At 44.5% G+C, this 15247-nt stretch overlaps 1 protein-coding gene across 4 annotated transcripts in view; it reads right to left on the bottom strand.

The window, feature by feature from the left end:
• Positions 1-3400: 3400 nt before the first annotated feature.
• Mpl (MPL proto-oncogene, thrombopoietin receptor) overlaps positions 3401-15247 on the bottom strand; it is a 15544-nt gene continuing 3697 nt past the window's right edge. For 2 of the 4 annotated variants that reach the window (XM_004647598.2, XM_012513068.2), the window contains exons 7-12: positions 9968-10152; positions 9655-9797; positions 7214-7373; positions 6941-7037; positions 4790-4877; positions 3401-4615 (exon numbers count right to left, since the gene is read on the bottom strand). In XM_004647598.2, the coding sequence (XP_004647655.1) occupies positions 4361-4615; positions 4790-4877; positions 6941-7037; positions 7214-7373; positions 9655-9797; positions 9968-10152 (928 nt within the window). In that variant the 3' untranslated portion in view covers positions 3401-4360. Of the gene's footprint in view, positions 4616-4789; positions 4878-4898; positions 5001-6904; positions 7038-7213; positions 7374-9654; positions 9798-9967; positions 10153-15247 lie in introns of those variants that run through there. The other 2 variants (XM_023707883.1, XM_023707885.1) reach the window with 2 other exon arrangements.

Below are 15247 nucleotides of genomic sequence, written 5' to 3'. Positions count from 1 at the left end.
GTACCACTATGCCTGGCTCATTATACTGTATACAAAAAGAAACTGGGTCAGGATGAGGTTAGAAACTTGAGCAAAGGCATGCAGCCAATAATAAGTAGTAGAGCCAGGGTTTAATGTCTAACTTTGTGACCCCAACAATATGCTAAACTGTTTAAGAGATTGGAAAAAGCTGGTGTCCAGTCAGCCTCAGGTCAACCCAGTGATGACAGAAAACTTGTGCTTGTGAGTCTAAACAGTATTTTTTTTGTGACTTTTGAGCTTTCATGCTTCCTGTTTGCAGTTACCTTGCAAAAAACGAGGGTTATGGTTTATTTTGGATGTTAAAAGCCTGATGCACTCATGGGTGGGGTTTTTCGAGGCCACTGGCCTATGGGTGTGATGCTCATCAGTGGATTAGTGCACTGATGAGTTTACAGCGCAGTGTGATGTTGGCAGGTGAAGCCTTGTCAGAGGAGGTGGGTCAGTTGGCGCGTGGCCTGGAAGAGTGTCTCCTCTTTTCCCTTTTCCCTTCTCTGCTTCCTGATTGCCCTGCCATGAGCAGCCTCCTCTGCGATGGCCCACTGCCATGCTGCCCTGCCTTGGAGCCAGCCAACTATGGACTGAAACCTCTACCAAAAAAAAAAAGAGTCAAAATAAAGTTTTCCTACTTTAATTTGCATGTATCAGATATTGTGTCTCAGTGACAAGGAAAGTAAGACAAGAGATTTGAAGTGTTAAAGCTGGGGAATTCCTGAACTCCAGAAGATTTAGAAAAGGTGGTCTAATATCAGGCTTAAATGTTTACCTAAGGAGTTTGTTTGTTTTGTACTAGGGCTGAAATCCACTGTACTCTACCACTGGAGTACATCCCCAGCATGCTCTTTCTTTCTTCCTATCTTTTACCTATCATCTATTTATTATCTGTGGATCTGCAGATAATAAGATAAGGTCTTACCAACTTGCTTAAGCTGGCCTTGGGCTTGAAATCCTACCTCTGCCTCCCAAGTAGCTGAAATTACAGGTGTGCACCACCCATGCTTGATTTAGGAGTTTGAATTTTTATCTGCCAGCTGTAGAACCAGTGGGGGTTTCTGTGTACAGAAGGGCCAAGCAAAACATCAGAGGAGGGAGTGTGGCCAGCATTTTGTAACTGTAGGACCAAGAGTAACTGTGGAGGAAAAGAATGTGGGAACAACCTCAAGGAATCTATAATAGAGAAGGAAAAGAATGAAGGAAGGCAATGGATATCATACAGACATGGGTCTTACAAATAACTGTAATAAGCTATAGAATGGTCTAGAAAGATGACCAAAAAAGGTCAGATTTGACCTCTGAGAAACAATCTTGGTGACTTTAGAGACAGTGGGATCAGGAAAGCGGTTGCTAACAATCCACTTAAAAGGGGCTACAGAAAGAATAGGGAGAATGTGGTATCCACTTATAAGCTATTTGTGTAACCCAGCCTCTGATGTCTTATTTGTGAGACTTACTATAACAAAGTAACACAAACTGGGTGGCTTAAATGACAGACTTTTTTTCCCTCACATTCTGGAGCCAGAAGTGCCAGCAGTGTTAGTTCCTTCTTAGGGCTGTGAGAAAAATCTGTTCGGTGCCTGTCCTCTAGCTTCTGGTGGTTTGATGGCAGTCCTTGGCTTGTGGAAGTACTGCCCTGATCAGCCTTTACCTTCACTTGACCTTCTCGTGACCTTTTCTAGATCTGTACCCAAATTTTCTTTTTTGGGGTAGGGGTGGGTGCAGGCAGGGTCTGGCTGTGTAGTCCATGTGGGCCTTGTGGCAACCATCCTCAACCCTGCTGAGACTGCACATATGCACCACCATGCCCAGTTTACAAATTTTTCTTTTTGTAAGAATATCAATCAGATTTGATTAGGGTCCATGACCTCATCTTAACTAATTATATATGCAGTGACTCTACTTCCAAATAAGGTCACATTTGAGATATTTGAAGTTGAGACTTCAACACAAGAATTGATTTTTGGAAGTAGGGGTGTCATACATTTAGCCCATAGAATCCTCCCATTGGTGGAATCTAAAAAGAAACCAGAGCCCAGGAAGTCCACTGAGTCCGTGTGAATCAGCCTTGCAGAACACACAGCAAGGCAGAAGGTAGAGCAAATGGATGACATAGCATTCATACTCCCCATTCCCCGGTCATGGTAAAAGCTCTGACTCTTCTCTTAGGGACCAAACGCTAGGATGGGAGGAGAATGAACTCAAACTGCTTATTTCCCTGCTCCACCTGTGGCTACCTAAAGGTAGTATATTCCCCTACCCAAGGTCACAATTCCTGTGAGGCAGCCCCTCTTATATTTTGTTTTTCTGAGATCGGATCTCACTATGTAGTTTAACCTGGCTTTGAACTCATGTAGTCCAGGCTGACCTCAAACTAACAATATCCTCCTGTCTCAGCCTCCCAAGTGCTGGGATTACAGGCATGAGCCACCACACCCAGCTGGCAGCTTTCTCTTTTATGACTCCAGTTCTAGTAACCACTCCCTTTCTTTACCCCCTTGATGTCTAGGTGTGGTGCCAGCTCCTTGGTGGTAGTAGCTCTGGAGTACTGCACTGTTGCTTGATGGTGTCCCCAAATCTTGCCCTCACATTTGTTAATATGCTCTTTATTAAACTCTCACCAAATTACCCAGTTTGAGTGCCATGTATTTCTGTTAAGAACTTAATATAATGGGTATATTTGAAAGCAAGCAAAAAACAAAAGTATTTGCTTAAAAATTTGAGTGGGTGAGGAGAATCCATAACTAGAGTAATTTAAGTACATTACTGTTACCTATGAATGGCTTAGAGGTTGAGGAAGCTAACTTGGGGTTAAGATAATACTTCCCAGAAAGATTTTATTCATTTGTTCAAGGCCTGCTATCACATATCAAGCAATGTTCTAGGTCAGTAGTGGTGAATTTAGGGCATATGTGAAGGAGCAGGTTGTATTATTGAAAGCTCTGAGTGTTTTGCCATCACTGTTCTAGAGCTAGAGAAAAAAAAAAAGACAAATAAGTTATGGCCCTTGCCCTCATGGAGCTCACAATCTAGTAGCAGGAGGCAGATGTGTAAACAATTACTTGCAAAAAACATCATAGATGCAATACTTAAGTCTGTGCTGGAGTTAGAACTTTGGAAGGCCAACATATAGTAGACAATGAGAAAAGATGGGATTGAAGATTGAATTAAGAATGGAGTCTTTGGGCTGGGGAGATGGCTCAGTAGAATAAGCACTTGCCTGGCAAGCTCAAGGGCCCAAGTTCAATCCCCAGTTCCGCCAAAAAAAAAAAAAAAAAAAAAAGAGAATAGAGCATTACAGCCAGGCATGGTGGTACATGCCTATAATCCCAGCACTCTCAAAGCTGAGGCAGGAGGATAGCTATGCATTTGAGGCCAGCCTGGTCTACATAGAGACTTCAAGCCCAGTCTGAGCTACATAGTGAGATCCTATTTTAAAAAAAGAAAGAATGAAGTCTTAGACCTAAGGATGTAGCTAAGCAGTCAAGCATAGGCCTTGCCTATCCAAAATCCTAGGTTTAAACACCAGCATGGTAAACAAAACAAACAAACAAATGGAAGCTTGAGAGACTGCACTAATTAAGGATAGGAAAAAAATGCCAGAATATGAGATTAAGAAGGAATAACTACAATAGTAGTTCAGATATATTAAGTATTTACTATTTCTTAGGGTTCTTTGGGTTATCTCAATATTTTTCACAACTCTGGAGGATTGTGATTGCTTCTTTTATACATGAGAAACTACAGCAAACAAAGACATTTAGCTATTTGTCTGAGGTGGCACAGTTAGCAAGTATGAAGGACAGGAATTGAAGCCAGCACTGACTCATTTATTCTTTTAACTTTTAGTATACTCAGACAGGTATAGAACTAGGACAGAAATTGACAGTATGGAAGCCAAAGTGGAAGAGAATATAAAGTAGAGATGAGGAACCATCTGCAAAAGCCACAGAGAGATCAAGTAAACTGATGATTGACAAGATCCTACTGAAACTTGCAATGAGAAGATTTAAAAGGAACTTTGCCATGGCAGTTTTATTAGCAAAGTGGGAACAGTGGAACTAAATGAAGTCTCCGAAGAATCAGTAGGAAAATGGGGACTTCTTTTCACAGAGGTTGGCATTCAAGAGGAGAAAGAGGGTGAGTCAGAGGAATTAGTGAAAGGAGCCTGTCTGGAGAAAAGGTCCCGGATTTTTTTTTCAACAGCAGTATGAAAAATCAGTTCTGAGAGCCCAACCAGGCTGGAAGCTGAGGACTGGAAGTGAAGTCTGGGGTGCCAGTGTTAGGATAGGTTAAGGGCAGTATATCAAGAAGTCTAGGTGTGTCAGGTCCTAGGAGAGACTTGTTTTCAGGGCTGCTGCCAACAACTTAATGGTAGATATGAATGGTTGGCAATGTGTGTAGTACGGCAGTACCCCGACTCAGCCCCAGGTGGACACATAGACAAGGTTGAGGCCCCATGGCAGGAAGGCTGCAGTCCTCGGTAGTCTGTCCAGGCCTGGGAAGGACACAGGGGCAAGGGTGTCCTCTCCGAGGGTTTAGGTAGAATCTCCAGGAGGCTGGGCTCTGCTTCTTCATAGGTATCTGTGGCTGTGGCCTTGGGCTAGGAGAGATGGTTGAAGGGAACTGAGCTAGAGTAGATCCAGATTGTGTAGGAAAGCAAGTTGGATTGGGGGTGGTGTCTGAGGATGGTACATTGAGGCCATGACCTTGAACAAATTGCACTGAGGGGCAAGGAGCATTGGTGGTGGAGCGCGGAGAGGGACAGTGCACTCACCATACTCAGGGCTGCAGTATCTCTAAGGTACTGGTCGAGGACCCGGTGCAGGTCTGGAAGAGAGGGCCACACGGCATGCCTCAGCCTCCTAGGGGACAAGCAGGAGAAGCAGACTGAGTCCTAGGCATGAGCTGGGAAGGTTGGACAGAAGACTGCAGGGGCTGCGGTGGAGGCATACTGAGGAGTCTTGAGGGCTGGAGCACAGTTCAGGCTATAAAGTAAGGCAGAGGAGCAGAGGTGAGAAGAAAACCTTGGGGGAGAGGAAAACCTGGTAGGTAGCCTCCCAAGGGGCAGTGCAGAACTTCTCAAACATTGCTGTGTCAGGCCCTTCACACTTGCTGCTCTTTCTGCCTGGAACACTCCATTCACTCCCTCACTCCATTTAGGGCTCTGCTCAAATGTTAGCCTGACAGAGATACTGTCCCTGATTAGGATGCCTAAAATTGTAGCATCATCCTTCCCATCATTTTATTTCCTGCTATGCTTTTCTATATAGCACTTGATTTACTGTATATTTCTTTTATTGTTTTTGTCCACGTCTCCTCACTACAGTGTAAGCTCCTTGAAAGCAGTTTGCATATTTTTTCCCGTATCTCCAGTGTCTAGCCCATCATAGGTGTTCAAGAAGAGAACCAGAGGACGTTATTACTGAGTTACTAGAGAGGGTTTCGATCCTCTTCCACAGCCTTACTCCTGCCTCCTGAAAAGCAGAAGAGGGACTTACCTGCCTGGGGAAAAGGAGTACAATATGCTTAGCTCAGCAACACTTCCTCCCTCTAACTTTTTTGCCAGATCCACTTTGCTTTCACGCATAGGCAAATTAAAAGTTCAGAGAGCAGATGGTCAAAGAGAAATAAGAGCCCACAAGAGGGGCACCTGACTCAGCCTAAGACCATCAAAACACAGTGCCCAGAGGAGTTGGATTCTGAACTAAGTCTCCAAAAAATCAGCTGATATTACCAGCTGAAGAACTGAGGTGGCGTGGATTCTATCTTTCATGTTTATAACTCCCAGTGACATTTCTCCTCAGCCCCCACGTACATGAGTCATTCATTACTAACATTTATTTAAGGCCCTGCTACTTGGCAGGCACTATGCTAAGAACTTAAAAATGACCAAGTAAGGTAGAATGAAGAAGATATGTAAAGAATTAAATGCAGGGCTCGGGTGTAGCTCAGTGGTTGAGGGGGTGCTTAGTGCTTAGTGATTCAATCCCCAGCACCATAGTTAATTAATTAAATCAGTAAAACTGTATTCTACTGTATTAGGACACAGAAAAGCAGCCAGTGAGGGAAGGTCAGAAAAGGTTTCCTAAGAGTTGGTGAAGAAAGTTATTTAAAGATGAATGAGTGAAAATAAAACAAATTATATATATTTTTTAAAAAGATGAAACCAGGGAGGACATTTCAGGCAGAAGGGACATTATGTTCAAAGGCACTGAGGAGTGAAACAGCAGACTTGTGGAGGAAATCAAGTTTGGCAAGGTTAATGCACAAGGCAGAAGAGGGTAGAAGGGCTGGTAGCGAATTTGCATAGTGTAACTTGTCATTCTAAGGAATCTGGGCTCTATCCTAGGAGTTAGTGAAGGGATTTAAGGTGGGAAAGATGGCTCATGTGTACATTTCAAGAAGGTTATTCTGGTGGCTGTGTGAGGTTAACTCAGAAGACTCAGGTCTCCTTTCAGGAATTCAGGTAGTGTCTGTAGGACTAGAGGGGCTAGGTTTAGGAGTGGAATGACCAGATCTGAGGGCCAGCTGGGTGGGGTGGAGTGGGGGAGGGGAGGTAGGTACTTAAGTGTCCTGGCATGAGCCCAGCAGGGACAGTAACTTTGTTACTAAAGTGAACACTCACGAGGTAGTGCTGTTTGAGGATCCCGTTATAGTGGACATGTTAGAGCTCAAGGAGATAGGGGCCGGGGAGATGGCTCAGTGGAATAAGCGCTTCCCTGGAAAGCACAAGGGCCTGAGTTCAATCCCTGGCTCCGCCAAATGAGTTCAAGGAGACAGCACCACTCCGGAAGACATGCAGGAAGCGGGTGAGAACGTGTGGTGGTCCAGAGAGTAAATGTCACCATGTCACCAAGCAGGTCGCCTGTTTAGGGATCTCTGGCCCTACCTGCTCCGCCCTGTCTCCCTCTGGCTAGGGCGGTACCTGTAGTGCGCAGGAAACTGCCACCTCAGCAGCAGCAGGCCAAGAAGGGCACTGAGACCCAGCACCAGGAGCAGAATGGTCACCAAGGAGATCCAGGCTAGGGGACAAAAACCTTCAGGCCTCGGCTGACCCGCCACCCCGCCCGCAACCCCCCCGAACCACGCCCTAACCCCAGCGTCTGCGCCTCAGCCCGGCTGGATCAGGCCCCTTCGCCGGAGCCCCGCTCCTCGGGCTGCTGCAGAATCGCGCGGTCCTGGCTGAGCTGCTCCTTACCGGGCTCCGAGGCTGTCTCCACCCTCGCAGGCTCGGACCAGGCGCTCCAGGGGCCTTGGTAGGTGGGGCCGTTGAGCCTGGCGCGCAGCTGTAAGCGGTAGCGGGATCGCGGGCGCAGCTCCAGGCTCCCTCCCCGGGCTCCGAGTGGGGGTTCCAGCACCTGCACAGAGGAGAGGTGAGCGGAGACTCAGAGTCCCTGGGCGTGGGCGCTGGCCGCATAAACAGGCGGGGCCGAGCGCCCCTACTGAGACCCCTCTCTTTGACCGGGTTTCTGCCTGTGAGACGCACCAGGGGACACTGGCGCAGACCTACCTTCACAGAGACCCTGTTCCAAGCACCTGTGGGACACCTTGGCCGAGATCCCAGAACTCGGACGCACTGACCATGACATGCTGGATGCTATCACAGCCACTCCTGCGTCACTCAGATCTCGAGCCGCACAGACCCTACCACAAGCACTGCTCCTGGGCCCAGGAGGGCAGATTTGTGTTAGGCGCAGCGGTTATAAGCAGCATGGGCGCAAGCGGGGAGTGTTAATCAATCAGCAAACATTTATGGTTGCTGGAGATGTGCCAAACATTGGGCTAGGCACCGGAGAAAAAGATCAAACAGTATCTAATGAGGGAGACTGCCGATGCATGGTAGGTATGGGAAGGCTGGATGGTCAAAGAGAAGGACAAGCAGTCCTACATTTGAAGAGTTGGTATTCTTCAAGGTGCTTGTTGATAAATAGGGAGAAGAATAAAGAAAAGACATAGGTTCTGGGTTAAGTGGTAGTGTCATTAGCAGAGACAGAAGAGAAAGTAAGCTTGAAGTAGAAATGCCATATGGTTTTATTTTTGGTCTTCTTGAAACAGGGTCTTGCTATGCAATTCAGATTGGCCTTGAGCTCACTTTATAGCCCAGTCTGATCTCAAACTCATAACTGTTCTCATGCCTCCTGAGTGCTGGGGTTACAGGCATGGGCCACTATGCTTGGCCATATCGTTCTATTTTGTTAAGTTTACTGTCAAATGAACCAATGATAATGTCAGGATAGTGATTACCTTCCATTTAGGTAACTAACTGAGAGGGTATGAGGAACTTCTGGGGTGCTGGAAATTACTTGTATCTTGATCTTGGTAATGATTCCATGAGTGTATCCCCATGTACAATCAGTTATATACTTAAGAAGGTTTGTACACTTTAGTATATGTAAGTTTTACCTCAGTAGAAACAAAGTACATTTGGTTAGAAAGGTTTTAGTTTTGGATACACTGAGTTTGAACTATTTGGGATTGAGGAGATTTAGATAGAGTTGCCTGCCTGATATCTAAATATGGTAAATGAGAATAAAAGTAGACAAGCTAATGTTTAACTGGTGTATAGAGTGCCTCCTATATACCAGGCACTATGCTAAGTATTTACACATTATAGTATGTCCCTGATTTACAAATTCATTCTTGGAGAACACTCATAAGTCAAATTCGTTTGTAAGACCAACAAAGTGAGTCATATACAGCTTTACACAAATATACAGTGCATATCCTGTGCTTCCTAGCAGTCCTCTCTACAGCACCACTGCTTTTCCTCCTGCCTCCAGGTCTCCTGGGCTCTGACTAAGCCCTGCACTGCTGTCCACTCTACACGGGGCAGTGAGCACACAGCAGCACGGCTGTGACAGCGTCTGGCAGACACCTGGGCTCCTCTCGTGATTTGTTCACATCTACAAAGGTTCCTAATGTGAGGTCTGTTCTTAGCTGTGAAAGTTCGCAATTTAAATGTCAGTAAGTCGGGGACTTACTGTATTTAATTTTTACTCTGTAAGATAGCTTTATCTCTATTTCACCAGTAAAATACTTCAAAATTTTAAATAATCTGCCTGTGCTTCTTAAATTCCTAACATATCGGCATTAGAGTGGTAAAATTGGGATTATTAATGTAAAGGTAAAATTTAGGGGGGAAAAGACATCTTAGCTAACACTCTAGAAATAACATATTATGGAAGAGTGGAAAAGGAGCAATAGCAGAAAGAATATCAGGGAAGACTGATATCCCAAAAGCAAAGAGAAAAGAAAACTCTATGTAGGAGTAGCTAGCAGTGTCAGATCCTCAGGAGAGTAAGATCCCAGTTAGATCAGGTAAACCTAGATTAGATATTCAGGCCCAACTTGGTGGTGCACACCTGTTATCCTGCAGTCTAGGAGGCTGAGGCCTCATCAGCTTAAACACGTAACACAACCCTGTCTACAAATTTAAAAAATAAAAAAGGGCTGGATATGAAGTTCAGTGCAAAGGCTGTGGGGTTGGACCCCAGAACTGGGAAAAAAGAAAAACAAACAAGCAAATCAACAAACCACATAAACAGAACTACATAAGTTCAGCTATGAAAATATGAACACAGTTTCTCTGGTGCAACAACAGAAATGTCCTCTGAGGCCATTTGTTGCTTGACTGTATACCTTCCAGTCCTGATGGCCTTCTCCAGTGTACCGGAGTTGATAGCAGGTTTCTGGGGCTGCCCAAGATGATGGGTGCTGCCACTCCAATGCCAACTGCCCGCTGGAGACCTCCCTCCAACGCAGGTGTGGGGTGGGGATGAGCACTACAGAGATTTCAGCAGGGACTGGTTTCAGCCTAGGTGCACGAGGTGTCATCACATCACCAAGGCCGTAGGTTAGAGGTGTCAGAGTTGGGGATCATGGCAATGAATAGGGTCAGAAGTTTCGTTGGGGGCAGGAATGGTATGGGAAGAAAAAGAAAGAAAGTTCTTACCAGCCTGGTGCATCCAGAAAGGGGAGCCCAGGTAGCTGTGAACAACACCCTGGGCTGTGGTCACCTCTACAAGGGTGTGAATAGCACTGTCATTTCGTGACTTGAAGCGGCAGCGGGAGAGCTGAGAGAGCTGTAGTTCTGGATTGGTTTTCTTCTCCTCTTCACACTTCTCCCAGATGGGGTACCTAAGAACCATAAAGTCATCAGATCAGGCCTGCCCTACCGATTAATTCCGATCTGCTCCATAGCACCCCGACTATGGCTGGCATGGGTCTAACGCCCCGCTTGGAGGGAACTCCAAGGTTCTCCCTCTTCTCTGTGCCATGAGGTCCAGTCTCCTCGAGGAAACAGCTAGGACGATGTGTGAAAGTAACACGACCTACACAGTTCAAATGCTGCCTTATATGTAAGTCTTGGCAATTTTTTAAAAGCTCTGCTCTAGTTTCCTTCTTTTTGTAAAGGGGGTTGATGGCTACCTCACAGAATTGTTTCAAAGATTAAAGAGACTTTATTTTCTGGATGGAAATGTCTTGTGTTTTAATCTGTTCTCATACAGAACCCCCAACCCCACCCCTACAGGTTATACCATTATCATCTGGCTTTTCTGCTTCCATTTTTCACCAAGGCCTTCAGTTGTTTCCTCCCACTTACTAGAACTTGCTTCTAAAAATACTGATCTGCTACTGTCCAGAATACATCACAAGTCTATTCATTTTGACTTTTACCACTGCCTATAAGATGAAACCAGCTTTATCTCTTGCCTGAATTAACAGCAAATTTCTAGCTGGTGATCTTGCTTCTATTATTATTTATAGCTTTACAGAGAAATACACCTTTTACAAATTTAAGTTGTGCCACTCTTCTTTTTAAAATCCAAGCTCCACACCAGTCCCTGTGAGACTGGATATGATCTAGTTCCTCCTTACCTCACCATTCTCAGCTCCTATGATTTGCATGCCAGGTTATCACCCTTTATCTACATGTGGCTTCTTTCTGTGCCATAAATCCACCAGCTGTGTGGTCTTTGCATTTTGCCTTTGCCATGAGTAGCTTTGATCCTAGGTCTTATCATGACTCATTCCTTCTTACTGCTCAGATCTTAGCTCACCGGATAGCTCTCTGGTAAGGCTTTTCCTGGGCACTCAGTCTGTTAGCAGTCCCCTGTTCCAGTTCTATTATATAACCCTGTTCTTCATTTCTTTAATTGTTTCTTCTCTCACCCTCATTAAAATGTGAGCCTCAACAATGAGGAGCCTCCCCCTTTTTCCTTTCAGTACTGGGGACTGAACCCAGGGTCTGTCACATGCTGGGTAGCACTCTACCACTGAGCTATATGTCTAGCTCTAGAACATTTCCTATTTTGTCACTCCATCCCCAGTGTCCCTGTGACCTTAATAATACTTCTTTATTGAACAAACCAATCACGTCTGCTTCCTGATTATAATTCTCAAGCAACTTGTCATTACTAAAATCATTCATCACTTTATGTACTTATATATTTACTCATTTATTTCACAATTTATACTCATATGCCAGGGATTGTGCTAGGCCTTTTGAGGATATAGAGGAATAATCTTTAAGGAATGCTCATTTCAAAAGAAGAGACAGAAAAACAGATGTTATTTGCTCTGTGATGTGCACAGGCTGGCTAGGGAGGACCAGAGAGGAGCATGTAGCGCAGACTGGGAGGGTCAGGGAGTGCTTCCTGGCTACGGCAGTGTTTAGACTGAGGCTTTGCTATATATAGACTGTACCGAGGGAACAATTGGGCATTCCAGGCACATGTTTGTGCACTGATAAGGGAGTGTGGTGCTTTGGGGAAATTGTAAGTGTGCAGAATAGTTCTGTGACAGAAGGCCTTGTGGGAAATGGCGATATGAGCCGGCAGATCTGTCATAGATGGATTTATGGCCTTTTCAAGGTGCTTGAACTTAATTTTGGGGGCAATTATGGACACTATAAGGATTGAAAAGTGCTGTTTTTACCTCTGTACTTGTGGAAGATCACTCTAACCGCAGTTTGTAGAAAGAATTTGTGAGGGCAAAATAGAAGCAGACAAAACCATTAGGACACTGTTGCCGTTTGTCACGTGCAAGTTGGTGAGGTTCTGAAAATAGGGTAGTGGCTGTGAAGGTAGAAGGAAGAGGCCGTTCAGGCTCTTGTCTCTGCTGAGAGCTATAAGAGACAAGTCTAGTTTTGATCAGAGTGGGAGAACTCTAGTGCAACTTATATTTTAGGCATGGGAAACAGTTTTTGGTTAAGATAGAGAACAATCAAGAGGAAGAGCAAATTTTGGTAGAAGGAATGATGCTTTTAGTTTTTTCATGCATGGCATCTTTATACTATGTAAATCTGTGTAGTTATTGAAAGGAAATGACTTACTTCCTTTTGTAATGAACTGTAAGATACTAATTTGAAAAGGTGAGTTAAACCATAGAGGGCTGGATGGTAGATGCTTGTTTAATGTGTGCGAGGGTATGACCTCTAGTACTGCAAAAATAACAAAACCCCAAACCCATATATATGTAATATCAATTCATATTTTAAAATTAAGAATTATATGTAGATATATGCAAATACATAGGGAGAAATAAAAATACATTAACATGGTAAAAAATAGCTTTTTCATTACTCACTCACTGAACTTTTTTTAGACCACGGAGCCATCTCACCAGCCCTGAGGATAGATCACAGGGGCATTCTACTACTGATCCATAAGCTATATCCTTGATCCTTTTTTATTTTCCTATTTTGAGACAGGGTCTCAATAAGTTGCACAGGGCAGCCTCAAACCCCTACTGTGTTCCAGACACTGCCACACTGAGAATATATTGGTGAGTTAAAAAAACCAAAAAACATTGATTATGCCCTCATGGATTGTATATAGTTATAATTAGCATTTTTCAACTGGAGTTCCAAAATATAAATTTTTTTTTTTCTTGAGGATTGGATTGGTTCTGGGAATTGAATCTATTCTTTTTTTAAAATTTTATTTGTGTGTGTGTGTGTGTGTGGCCAGCTCAGCCCACCAGGGGGTGGGGCTGGCTGGCATGTGGTGCTGGGGGATTGAACCGCGGTCCCTGTGCTCTGCTAAGCTTGTTCTAAGTAGGTGCTTTAGACCACGGAGCCATCTCACCAGCCCTGAATCTGTTCTATTTTGGTTCTGGAGATTGACTCTGTTCTTTCTTTTCCAGTCTGTTTGTTTGTTTGTGAGACAGGGTCTTGAGCTCACTTTGTAGCCCAGGTTGGCCTTAAACTCGAAACAATCCTCCTGCGTCAGCCTCCCAAGTGCGAGGATTGCAGGCGTGCACCATCATGGCCATCTGGGGATTGAATCCTGATTCTCTGCACTGAACTTTAGCCTCAGTACATTTTACTTTTTTTTTTTTTTTTTTTTTTTTTTTTACTTGTATTTTAGGGCAGGGTCTACAGGGTGTTCAGGGTCTCACTAGTAGATCGTACTGTAGTAATCTGCCTGTTTACAGCCTCCCAAGAGCTGGCATTACAGGTGCGCCACTGTGCCCAGTCTCAATTGCTGGCTCAGTGTGCCCTGGGGGAGTGGGGCTGGCACAGCAGGCCTGGGGATCAAACCCCCGGCCCCTGAACCTGCTTACAGGCACTTTAATCCACTGAGCTATTTGGCCGGCCCCCGGTTTACTTTGTTAAAAATTAAAAAAAAAAAAATCTTAAGGGCTGGTGAAATGGCTCAGTGGTCTAAAGCACCTACTTAGAACAAGCTTAGCAAAGCACAGGGACCGCGGTTCAATCCCCCAGCACCACATGCCAGCCAGCCCCACCCCCTGGTGGGCTGAGCTGGCCACACACACACACACACACACACACAAATAAATAAAAAATTAAAAAAAATCTTAACTTCTGAGACAGGATCTTGATAAATATTACTAAATTGCCTAGGCTGGCTTTGAAAAACTCCTTCCTCAGCCTTCCAGAGTACTGAGGATACTCACATAAAGCATAAATTTCATTTCCTTTTGTTTTGAGGTACAGTCTTGCCATGTAGTTCAAGTTGCTCACAAACTCACTATGTAGCCTAGGCTGGCCTCAAACTTCTCTCAATCCTCCTGCCTCAGTCTCCTGAGTGCTGGGATTACAGGTGTGCACCATCATTCCTTGCTTTAAGTTACAAATGTTTAAATTCTAATTGTGATAAATACTTGAGAAGGAGAAGTGCATGGTACAACTAGTATAGGCAGCTAAGTGAAATAGAGATTCATATACAGTCAGAGAGGAGTCAAGCCCTCAAGGGAATCAACACGAAAGCATGAAGGTAAGAACTGTGGCTAGAGGCACATCTGAAGAAGGACAGGCCTCAAAATGCAGTAGCAGACTTGAATGCTTTTCTCAGGAATAAACAGCTATTTGAGATTCTGCTATAATTAGCACCACCAATCCAATAAATCCAGATAGGCATAGGCTTCTAGGTGAGTGCCAGAACACCTGGGCCAATCCCTTCCCCCAAATGCTCTTGTTCTTTCTGTGTTAGAAGTTATAGATGAGGGGCCGGGGGAGATAGCTCAGTAGAATAAGCGTTTGCCTGGCAAGCGCAAGGCCCTGAGTTCAATCCCCGGTACCGCAAAAAAAAAAAAAAAAAGTTATAGATGAGCTAAAATTAATGACGTTAGCCATATATCTTTGCTGTATGCCATGCTTTCCTAATCGCTCAAAATGAGCTAAGTGACTATGTTTATAATCTTATTGGTTGATTGTAGTTTGACTTATTGTATCCCCATTGTGCTTTTATAATACAAATTACTCCTGACAAAGGTCCTGACTATTACCCTTCTGGAAATTCAAGAGCTATTTTCCTTGCCCTCATTTCCAATAAAATATTTCCTAAATCCTTCCATTGGTGGTGACCTCATTCCTCAATGCTGTCAGACCACAAACTAGGCACATCTGACATCTGGAGGGTTGGGAGTTTTATTTTTCCTATAGCATAACAAAGAGGTGCAATCACACTACTGAATGTAAGGAGGAAGGATTCCCTGAGCTGTGAAGGATAAGTCCATGTTAAGTAAGATGGGATAAATAGTAAGTGGGATAAACGGCGCATGCAAAGACCCAGAGGCAGGAGGGAACATGGAAAATACAAAGGAGCCACAGAAGGCAAGTGCTGGACCCAAATGAGCAAAGGGCAGCATAATAGAAATACAGCAGAAGCTTGTGAAGCCTAGAGCTTAGGTAAGAGCTAGGAACTTTATTAGGTTATGCTGTACTTCTTCTCTCCTCTCCTCTCCTCTCCTCTCCTCTCCTCTCCTC

This window comes from Octodon degus, unplaced genomic scaffold (genome assembly GCF_000260255.1).
Source record: "Octodon degus isolate 3935 unplaced genomic scaffold, OctDeg1.0 scaffold00315, whole genome shotgun sequence".
NCBI lineage: Eukaryota > Metazoa > Chordata > Mammalia > Rodentia > Octodontidae > Octodon > Octodon degus.
Note: the sequence above shows the minus strand (reverse complement) of the source record. Positions and strands in the feature narration are given on the sequence as shown.